Source organism: Megalobrama amblycephala, linkage group LG4 (genome assembly GCF_018812025.1).
Source record: "Megalobrama amblycephala isolate DHTTF-2021 linkage group LG4, ASM1881202v1, whole genome shotgun sequence".
Lineage (NCBI taxonomy): Eukaryota > Metazoa > Chordata > Actinopteri > Cypriniformes > Xenocyprididae > Megalobrama > Megalobrama amblycephala.
The window spans coordinates 23,376,700-23,388,100 of NC_063047.1; the positions used below are offsets into that span (position 1 = coordinate 23,376,700).

Here is an 11,401-nt window from a genome sequence, read left to right on the forward strand (position 1 = left end):
TTTCATTTTTGGGTGAACTAACCCTTTAAATAACTGGGAGAGTAAGAGTGATTCTTGGCTTTAAGAAATTTGATAACTTGCTTTTATACTAGTTTAAAAGTAGGAGTAAATTTCATGAATTCTAAAATGGCACTTTGAGAAACTTGATAAATACGGGCCCTGAGATATATTACTCATAAGAATTACTAGGGGTACTATTAATAGGGTACTATTAATTTTGTACAATGTGTATTAGAGAAAAACATTTATTTCATAATGAAATTTACCCCCCATTTTAAATTCTTATACTACAATGAAAATAAAAGATCTAAAGGATTAATGATGTACATTTATTTTCACAGGCTTTTTTATTCATATTTACCAAGGGTACCAACAATTTTGTCCACGTCTGTACTTCAGTATTTAATTAGTGGAAAATGGTTTGTAGTAATTAGTAGTTATACTGGATAAAAACTCATTGTGTGAAAGCTCAAAAATTCTATGTTGAAGCAATAATTATTTGTCTCATTTGAGGAGATTGCTGTATATGAAAATAAATGTAATAAACATCCATCATATGGAGAAGAAAATTACAACAACAACAACAACAACAGAAAAAAACAGTAAGTTGTAAAGAAGTTGATGAATATGTTTTATTGAGCAATTGCACATTTTAAGAAACAAATGGGAGCTGGTGACAGTGAATATGAAGGTTTTCACTCGGCTGCCTCTTTGCTCTGAAAATAAAAGTACACAAATAAAAAATCTGTATGAATATAATATGGAGCAATTTATGATGAAATACGAGCTTTAAAGTTTGAATACGTGTGAAAATTCATTTGAGAAAAATAACCTTTCCAGCGTCACGACTCTTGGCTCTGAGCTTGTTGACTTGAGACTCAGCAATGTCAGCACGCTCCTCAGCCTCTTCCAGCTCATGCTGCACCTTCCTCAATTTGGACAGGTGAGTGTTTGCTTGTTCCTCCTGCAAAGTCACATACGATTATATCAGGAACTTAATATAATTGTTCACAAGGTGTTTATAGTTCTCAAATGAGGTACTCACAGCTTCTTCAGCCTGTCTCTTGTAAGCCTTGACCTTCAGCTGAAGTTTGTCAACCAGATCCTGCAGTCTGTTGAGGTTCTTCTTATCCTCCTCAGTCTGCAGATAATGAACATGGATCAGACTAGAAAAAAATCTGATTAATGGGACCTGAATTTTATTACACATTTTTTACCTGGTAGGTGAGCTCCTTGACTCTCCTCTCATATTTGCGGACACCTTTAACAGCATCAGCTCCACGTCTCTGCTCTGCCTCAACTTCAGCCTCAAGCTCACGGACCTACATTAAGTGGGAGATATTATTAAACTAATAACTACATATTATTAAACTAATTACACTCCAATAAAATGTTTAGGGATGTTTAGACACTTCGTACTGTACACATCAAGACTATGAACATCAAAATACAGACAAGCATCAGAATAAAGGCAGTCTTACTCTAGACTCCAGTTTCTGGAGTTGTTTCTTTCCTCCCTTCATGGCCAGATTCTCAGCTTCATCCAGACGGTGCTGCAGGTCCTTCACTGTGACCTCCAGATTCTTCTTCATCCTCTCAAGGTGAGCACTGGTGTCCTGCTCCTTCTTCAGCTCTTCTGCCATCATTGCAGCCTTTCGCATGAACACAGAAATTGATTGGATCACATTTTTCAAGTACTCAAGTGTCTTTTGAAACATTTGTCAGCTACTGTTTCTCACATCAGTGATGGCCTTCTTGGCCTTCTCCTCTGCATTTCTGGCTTCCTGTACAGTGTCATCAACTTCACTCTGGATCTGAACAAGGTCAGCCTCAAGCTTCTTCTTGGTGTTCAGGAGACTTGTGTTCTACAAAATGGAAAGCAACATTTTGAACATTTTAAATGATTAAAATTTCCTTAATTTTATTATAAAAACAAAGTACCCTTACCTGAGAATGCAGCAGCCCAACACGCTCACTGGCGTCCACCAGCTCTTGTTCAGCCACTTTGCGGCTTCTCTCTGTCTGCTCCAGAGCAGCTCTCAGCTCCTCAATCTCAGATTGCATCAGAGCGTTTCTGCGCTCCACCATGGCCACCTGCTCCTTCATGTCTTCCTGTCCTCTCACAGCATCATCAAGGTGCAGCTGTGCATCCTGCACATAAAAAATAACTTTACAATAAGCTTTTGATGTGTTTTCTGTTGGGCTTTACTTAACATAGGTTATATTACACAAACATATTAATACATCCCAAAATCGAACAGAAGTCACATACCTTGAGTTGTCCTTGAACGTTCCTGAGCTGTTTCTGGGCCTCAGCAGCCTGGCGATTGGCATGGCTTAGCTGAATCTCCATCTCATTAAGGTCTCCCTCCATCTTCTTCTTGATTCTCAGAGCATCATTCCTGCTCCTAACTTCAGAGTCCAGAGTGCCCTGCATGGATTCAATGACTCTCTGGCTGTTCCTCTTGATCTGCTCCATCTCCTCATCCTTCTCTGCAAGCTTCCTGTCAATCTCTCCCTTGACCTGGTTTAGCTCAAGCTGGACACGAAGAATCTTGGACTCCTCATGCTCCAGGGTGCCCTATGAAAAATAAAACAACTTTTAATATCATAATGGAAATATGCATTAACAACACAGTAAAATGGTTCTAGCAAGAATTCCGTATTGATCTTCAGATACTCACTTCAGCCTCCTCCAGGGCGGTCTGAATCTCTGCCTTCTCAGTCTCCACTGCCTTCTTGGCCTTTTCCAGCTCATGGATGCTCTTACCAGTCTCACCTAACTGCTCTGTCAGATCTGAAATCTCCTCTATAGAAAGAAAAAAATATAATGTGTAATCAAAAAAAAAAAAAAAAAAAAACTGTTCTAATTATAATGGTTTCATTCTTACGCTGAAGATTCTTGTTCTCTCTCTTGAGGGTCTCCAGTTGATCCAGACTCTCCTCATAGGAGTTCTTCATCTTGAACAGCTCAGTACTGAGTGAACGAGCCTCTTTCTGGGCACCTTCCAGCTCTGCCTGACCTTCCTCATATTTCTGCTTCCATTCTGCCAGGACCTTTGGTGGAGATATTTCAGGATCGATTTGTTTATAACATGTTTAACAAAGCTCATTCTAGCTATACTTTACAAAGAGAATATCATATGACTCAAATTGTTTACCTTGTCAAAGTTCCTCTGCTTCTTGTCAAGGTTAGCAGCCAAACCATTGGCTCTCTCCACATCAATCATGAGGTCCTCCACCTCAGACTGGAGTCTCTGTTTGGTCTTCTCCAGAGATGCACATTTGGAGTTCACTGCCTCAATTTGTTCCTCTGCCTCTTGCAGACGCTGAGCCAGCTTCTTCCTGTTAAGTAATACACATTATTTTGAATTCGAATCTATAAAATAGCTGTGAGAATTGGGAACATTATGCAATAATATACATACTTGGACTCTTCAAGCTCCTCAGTGCGCTGGATGGCATCAGTTTCATATTTGGTTCTCCATTGAGCAACCTCGCTGTTGGCCTTTGACATTCCCCTCTGCAGCTCAGCCTTTGCCTCTTGCTCTTCCTCAAACTGCTCACGGAGCAGGTCACAGTCATGGCGGGCTGATTGTACAGCATGGGCCAGTGCGTTCTTAGCCTTGAAAACAAAGTCACATAATATTAGCTTGTCTCTAAAGTACATTAATTGACAAGTATGTGTATTTTTTGATTATGCTGTATTACCTTAATCTCCTCTTCAATCTGCCTCTTAAGCTCCTCAATTTGCTGAGTGAAAGCTTGTTTGCCTCTGGTGAGCTGAGAAACTAGAGCTTCCTTCTCCTCCAGCTGACGACCAAACTCACCTGTTCAAATGTTCAAATGTCAGTTCAGTTCAAAATAAACCATTTAATAATATGAGAAAAGCATTTGCTCCAAATTCAGCTGGAGAAATAGTTTACATCATCATACATTTTATGAATACATAATAAATGAGCATTGAGAATGTGGTCAAAGGATCATGTGAATATGTGACATGGATGATGATTTACTCATAATTATATATCTGCACTTGTTAGAGGAGGAAATAAAATGCTGTATCATTTTGTTTGATATTTTTGAGATATTTTGCCATTATTTACCATTTTCAGTTTGAAGTCTTGCTCTTTGAGCGCCGAGGTCATTCATCTGGCGAAGGTTCTCATCATTCTTGGACTTAATTTCACTAAGTTGGTCCTCAAGTGTGCGGCACATCTTCTCAAGATTAGCCTGTAAACACAAATATTATTGGATTCTTAAGAATCTTAACCACAATTATTATATTTCCTTTTTGAACAATTTTTGAAACAATTCTTAACCTTTGCTTTGGCAACTGCTTCCATGTTGCTGGAAAGATCATCAATCTCCATTTTGTATTCACTTTTCTCCTTCTCAAGCTTCTGCTTGACACGCTGCAGGTTGTCGATTTGCTCTCCCAGCTCGGCCACACTGTCTGCCTGCTTCTTGCGTAGGGCAGCAGCTGTAGCTTCATGCTGGAGGGTGGACTCTTCAAGATCACGACGCAGCTTCTGGAATTCAGCTTCACGCTTCTTATTCATCTCGATCTGAGCAGCAGTGGCTCCTCCAGCCTCCTCAAGCCTCTCACTGATCTCCTCAAGTTCCCTGGAGAGATCAGCTCTCTGCTTCTCAACCTTGGCACGAGCAGCACGCTCAGCCTCGATCTCTTCCTCCAGTTCCTCAATGCGAGCCTATGGTGGAAAAAAGTAGTTAATTCGATCCGTTTTAGTGATCTGTATTTTATGATTATGATTGTAATGTTTGAAAAAAAAAATTAAAAATACCTGAAGCTCCTTGATCTTCTTTTGGAGTTGAGCACCCAGAGATTGTTCATCTTCTATCTTGCTGAGCAACTGGCTTGTTTCAAAGTCTTTCCTGTGGGTGTTCATCAACAACAGGTAGTTTGTTAAAAAAAAAAAAAAAAAAAAAAAAAAACACATCAAAATTGTCCAATGTTTTCAAAGATTTCATGTTTTAATTACTTTTTTATTTTCTCCTCAGATTGCTGCTTGTCATTCTCCAGGTCCATGATGGACTCTTGGGCTAATTTCAGGTCTCCTTCAAGCTTTCTCTTGGCTCTCTCAAGATCCATGCGGAGTTTCTTCTCTTGTTCAAGGGAACCCTCAAGCTACAGGACAATGATTTATAAAATATGCTCACAGCAAAATCACAGTTAATTTGATGAATTAATAACATGTTTACATAATCAACTCACATCATCAACTTGCTGCTCAAGTTTTGTCTTGGATTTGGTCAGGGTGTTGACTTTGTCCTCCTCAGCCTGGAGATCATCCAGTGTCTGCTGATGTGCCTCTTGGAGGGCTTTCTTCTCCTTCGTAAGCTTGGCAATACTCTCATCCTGAGCTGCCATTTCCTCAGTCAAGTTCTTGACCTGTGTCATTTTATTGTTTCAAGTGAGCTTATTTTTAACTATTCATATCATCACTTAATATAATTATATAAGACAGAGATTAAGTTTAACATTAAACCAACTTAATCTCTAACCTTATTCTCAGTGGCATGTTTCTCCTTCTCCACTTTAGCCAAGGTGAGCTCCAGGTCATCAATGTCTTTCTTCAGCTCAGAGCACTCATCCTCCAGTTTCCTCTTCTTGGCTGTCAGTTCAGCATTGATTTCTTCCTCATCCTCCAGCCTCTCAGTTGTCTCTTTGAGTTTAGCTTCAAGCTGGATTTTGCTCTTGATCAGACCCTCACACCTCTCCTCAGCATCTGAGAGGTTCTCAGATTCCTGTTTAGAAAATAGATTGCTATTTCATTGGAAACCACATTGCCCATATGCAGCCAAACTTCAGCTAATTCAAGTAAAAATACTCACAGATGCTACTTGCAGCTGCAGATCATTTTTCTCTTGCAGCAGTGCTACCATCTTCTCTTCAAGCTCCTTCTTTTTGGCTTCAGACTTGGCAAGATCTTCTTTGCATTTCGCAAAGTCCTCTTTCATGGTTGCCAGCTCCTTCTCAGTCTCAGCGCTCTTCAGCAGAGGCTTAATCTTGTAATAAACCTTCATCCATGGCCAGTGTTTGACATTCATGAATGAGCGGATGTTGTATTGGATGGTGTAAATGGACTCCCTGGGAATAATTCATTATTAAATGCCATAAACATCATTATTTACCATTTGCTCAGTTATTGTTGATGTCACCTTTATTCATGACAATACTCACCTCCTTTCCATCATCTTCACAAACTCCCTCCTCATCAGGTATCCACGGCAGAGAGCCTGAGTCATTGTGACCAGAGCAGCCAGTTTCTCATCACGCATCTCCTCAAGAGTACCCAGAAGACCAGCTTTGAAGAAAACCTAAATTAATGTAAAACAGTTAATAAAAAGATATAGATTAACCTGTATGGAATGATCAAGCTGAATCTTTGAAAGTTGTAAAGCTGAATGTGAACCTTTGTGTGTCCAAATCTGTACTCATCATGAGGAACATCGATGGATCCCAGGAGTTTCTCACAGGCCTTCTTGTTATCAATAAACTGTCCCTCTGGGATAACACTGGCATTCAGCACCTTGTATCTGTGGAGGATTTGAAGATTTAACAAAATGCTTCATATCTTCTAATAAAGAGCATCAGTGTGGTCCCATTTACCTCTGCTTGAAGTCACCATATTGGATTCTGCTGGGGAAGCCCTTTCTGCAGATTCTGATACCCTCCAGTACACCATTACACCTCAGCTGGTGGATAACCAGGAAGTTCTCCATGAGACCTATAAAGAAGAGTTTACATCATGAGCTTGGTAGATTAACATTTTCATTATTATATACATTAAATAATGTATTAATATGAGAATATCTGTGATCCCTTTATTACATTACCTGGAGTCTTGGACTCATTGGGAATCAGACAGCGCACAAAGTGAGGGTGAGTGCTCCTCAAGTTGGTCATGAGCTTGCCCAAGTTTTCCTGTTTTATCATGAAAAGATTCACCTTTCTTAGTTACATTCTTTCAGTTGTTGATGTATTATTTTTCTGACTTAGAGTCAAGCAAGCTAATGTCAGTCACTGCTTAAGTCCTTTCAATTGCAACATTATTCATATTTGGTGTATAACAAAGGCATACTCTGAACTGAGAAGACACAGTCTGCATGGAGCCACCCTTCTTCTTGCCTCCCTTCTTTCCGCCACCACTCTCTATTCAGATAAAAAGATAAAAGAACGCATATAACATAATAACAAGAAAAGAGTGCAAAACTGAATCAAAGTTTGGTTAAAATGATGTACATAATCATATTAATACTTCAGGTTTTTGTTGTTGTTGTTGTTGTTGTTTTTTTTGTTTGTTTGTTTGTTTGTTTTGTTTTGTTTTACCCTCAACAACAGGTGGGTAGAGAGTAGCCAGCAGTTTGACAGAAGACTTCTGGTACAGCTGCACAACAGACTCATTCAGTGGATCCTTGTTCTTGTCCAACCAGCCAGCAATGTTGTAGTCCACAGTTCCAGCGTAGTGAACCAGGGAGAAGTGAGCTTCAGCCTTGCCTTTGGCAGGCTTTGGTTTCTGGAAAGCATTGTTTTTGCCAAGATGCTGATCGTACAGCTTGTTCTTGAAGGAAGTGTCTGTAGCCTTGGGGAACATGCACTCCTCTTCAAGGATGGAGAAGATACCCATGGGCTGTTTATAAAAGAATGTTGTTTATTGCCAAAAATTATAAGATTTTGAGAATAGATATTGAAAATAAATACATTTATAAACCATTAAAAACCTTCTCGATGAGCTCAATGCAAGCAGCCAAGTCCATGCCGAAATCAATGAACTCCCAGATAATGCCCTCCTTCTTGTACTCCTCTTGTTCCAGCACAAACATGTGGTGGTTGAAAAACTGTTGCAGTTTCTCATTGGTGAAGTTGATGCACAGCTGCTCCATGCTGTTGAACTGGAGGAAAAATAACAGAAACATTTACTGACCTCTTAGTATGATTCAGTTTGCCATAAAAATAGATAAAGAATCATTCTTACATCAAAGATCTCAAAGCCAGCAATATCCAGCACACCAATGAAGAAGTTTCTTTGTTGTTTTGTGTCCAACATCTGGTTGATACGAATGACCATCCACAAGAACATCCTCTCATAGATAGATTTGGCCAAGGCACTCACAGAGTTGTACACCTGTAGAATAGAGTGGATATTTTATTAAAAACTTCAGCTTTTTTGCTTTTGCAATAATTAGTCAGATTCACTACTGAAGTTTTAGATTGAAGAAATACTACATACCTGTGGAACGGTCTGGCCTTTGGTCACAAACTCATTTCCGACCTTGACTCTGGGGTAGCACAAAGCCTTCAGCATATCAGCAGAGTTCAGACCCAGAAGGTAGGCAACTTTGTCAGCCTCTGCAAATAAAAAAATACATCCATTTTCTTGGATTACTACAACCACCATTTTCTTTGTGAAAATAGAAATAAGAGATCTCTCAGATGGCACAGCATGTCATGACACAATGTAGTACTATTTAGTCTCACCCTCTGTGCCGTCAGGCTCAGCCTGCTCCTCACGCTGCTTCTGCTTGAACTTCATGTTACCATGATGAAGCACAGCTCCAGTGAACTTATAGATGCCCATTTTCTCCTCACCACTAAAGCCCAGAATGTCAATAGCAGTCTGAAAATTACAGAGAAGAATGAGCTCTAGGATATATTCTGCTATATTTAAATATAATATGCAAATATTCAAAAAGTAATGACTCACATCAGTAGCAACCAGCTCCTCTTTATCATCAATGCTGGCCACTGTGATCTGACCCTGACTGCACATGGGGAAGTCATAGGGGTTGGTGGTGATGAGTGTCATTTCTGCAAAAAAACACAGATTTTTTTTTTTTTTTTTTTTTTTTTTTTTTGAAAGAGTATCATACAATATTATCCAGCCTTTAGCATTAAATGGAATATGTGCACCTACCAATCAGCTCAGGCTTATGGTTGGTCATCATCTGGTAGAAGATGTGGTAGCCTCTCTCATCTGGAAGCTGGAATGACACTCTAGACTTCTCCAGCAGATCTGTTAAGAGAATGTACTTGAGTCACAATCATCTGAAGAGTGACAGACAAAGACAAATGTGCAGGATGGATCAATGAAATCGTGTCCACCTACATGTCTCAATGTCAGCACTAGCCAGTTTTCCAGATGTTCCGAAGTGAATTCTGATGAATTTACCCTGTTTAAAACAAAATAGCATCATACATAAATAATCTCTTTGTAAAAACTTTGTATAGAAAAATCAAACACAACTGACCAAATTTACTGTAAATAAACAGTGGTTAACTTACAAAACGAGAGGAGTTGTCATTTCTCACAGTCTTGGCATTACCATAAGCCTCAAGCAGAGGGTTGGCAGCAATGATCTGGTCCTCAAGAGAGCCCTGTGATGTTTGAAGGGTTTTCAGTAATTGTATATTTCATGTCTAAACACTGTTTGCAGGCATTTCACAAATTCACATATCATATCGCTTGTGAGAAAAGTGTACTTCATCTTTCAAAATAATATATATGACATCTCATACAGTACCTTCATTTTGCTGGAGCTCTCTTTCTTCTTGTCACCACCACCTGACACTGCAACTGTGGCAAAGTACTGGATGACACGTTTGGTGTTCACAGTCTTTCCAGCACCAGATTCTCCACTGGTTTATGAGAGATTAGAAAACATGAGATTAAAAGACATGTAGACTTTTCAAAGTAAGTTTAGAAGTTCATTCTTAAACTTTATTTTGCAAACATCTCCATATAGATTTGCTATATTATACTTTCAGTTTTTGTCATGGTCTGAGATTAAATAAAAATACTTACGTAATCAGGACAGACTGGTTTTCTCTATCTGTTGATTGTAATGTGTAAAATATCCAGTAAATATTATATATTATTATATTATATTAACAGCATCATCTAATTCACCTTCATGAATTCTATAGAATTCAATGCCATAATGTCTTACCAGTCAGCATGAACTGATAAGCATTGTCAGAGACAGAGAAGATGTGGGGTGGGGCCTCCATACGCTTTTTGCCTCTATAAGCAGACACCACTTCTGCATCATACACTGGGAGCCACTTGTAGGGGTTCACAGTTGCACAGAAGAGTCCAGAGTAGGTCTGAAAGAGCAATGGTCAGATTGCTACAACAGACAATATTAAATTAAATGCATTTTTATGTTCTTTCAGAACCTACGTAGATCATCCATGCAGCATAACGCTCTTTGAGGTTATACAGCACAGAGGCTTCATTGAGATGGGTCATCATGGCCATGTCCTCAATCTTGTCAAACTTAGGAGGATTCATTGGGTGGACATCTTCCTCCTTAGCAACTCTCTCCTAGAAATTTGATAAATTAGATATTAGATATAAAAGAAAACATTGTAATAAGTAATTTAATGAGCATCTAACATGAAATGGAAATTAAAACTCACCTCCTTAGTGTCAAGCAATTCAACTGTGACTTTGCCACCATCTTTGCTCTTGATTGTTGCCTTGAGGTACAACTCTTTGGCATCAGCCACATAGCAGGCAGTCTTGGCATCAAATGGTTTGCTCTGAGCCTCAATTCTCTCCTTCTCAGGCTTACGAAGGTAAATGGCAGCCTTGCCATAAATGGCCATCTCCGCGTCCGTACTCATGGTGGAGGCTTACTTCTGGAATTTAAAGATCAGGAGAATGATGATGAGAATAATGATTTCTGAAATTCTGAACTATTTTTGAATGTAATTCTATACAGATATAGTCTTGTTGTATTTACAGACATTAACATCAATCACCTTTCCAATCTCCCACAAGTACTGATGAATTCCCTGCACCCTGTAATATGAAGAAATTGAAAATAATTAATTGTGAATAAAGATTTAGTATAAACTATTAGCAACATACAGTATGTCTTAAAGATGAACATGAATTGCATTGGATATTTACATTTTAAATATGTAAATCTTGAAATCTAAATTCCACATAGTTTGTGTGAACAGTTTTCTATGTAAAATTTCTACAGAAATATTCTATAGAAAGACATGCTATGGTTCTCTCTATTAAACTAATCTAATCACTGCGTACTCCCTGCAAAGAAATGAATGCCCTCACCACAAGCTTTGGCTGGTCTTCTGAATGCAAAGGTCTCCCCTCCTGCCCCTGGTTTTTATACTGCATTTGCTTTGCCAGCAATGCAAAAGTTAAATATGGCTAACACCATATATGGCTATTTGAGTCAGTGTAAGTTAAGGAATCGATCAGATAAACCATTTGGTGTTTGCCAAAATGGAAACAGCAAAGGTGTAAATAAATAATTACCTCTTTAAGGTATTTTGATAATTTGATCTTAGAATTCTTTAAAGAAAAAAACATCACTAACCTCTAGCAGAATATTTACCAACAGTTGT

General features: G+C 38.8%; 1 protein-coding gene across 1 annotated transcript; it reads right to left on the minus strand.

Annotated features, from left to right (window-relative positions):
• Window positions 1-614: 614 nt before the first annotated feature.
• On the minus strand, window positions 615-11,152 carry LOC125267080 (myosin heavy chain, fast skeletal muscle-like). Its single transcript, XM_048188383.1, has 41 exons — window positions 11,106-11,152; window positions 10,790-10,829; window positions 10,445-10,666; window positions 10,206-10,349; window positions 9,973-10,129; window positions 9,828-9,855; window positions 9,547-9,661; window positions 9,308-9,400; window positions 9,132-9,195; window positions 8,940-9,038; window positions 8,730-8,833; window positions 8,504-8,642; window positions 8,256-8,374; window positions 8,001-8,150; window positions 7,747-7,917; window positions 7,355-7,655; window positions 7,107-7,177; window positions 6,862-6,949; window positions 6,635-6,752; window positions 6,438-6,561; window positions 6,206-6,342; window positions 5,857-6,112; window positions 5,527-5,769; window positions 5,237-5,413; window positions 5,004-5,149; window positions 4,806-4,896; window positions 4,323-4,712; window positions 4,107-4,233; window positions 3,712-3,830; window positions 3,429-3,625; window positions 3,162-3,345; window positions 2,892-3,057; window positions 2,685-2,809; window positions 2,273-2,581; window positions 1,948-2,151; window positions 1,740-1,865; window positions 1,482-1,652; window positions 1,218-1,322; window positions 1,046-1,141; window positions 833-964; window positions 615-716 (listed from the first exon to the last, which is right to left on the minus strand). Exons 3-41 carry the CDS (start codon window positions 10,649-10,651, stop codon window positions 696-698), a joined length of 5,814 nt encoding a protein of 1,937 aa, XP_048044340.1. The 5' UTR covers window positions 10,652-10,666; window positions 10,790-10,829; window positions 11,106-11,152; the 3' UTR covers window positions 615-695.
• Window positions 11,153-11,401: the final 249 nt, after the last annotated feature.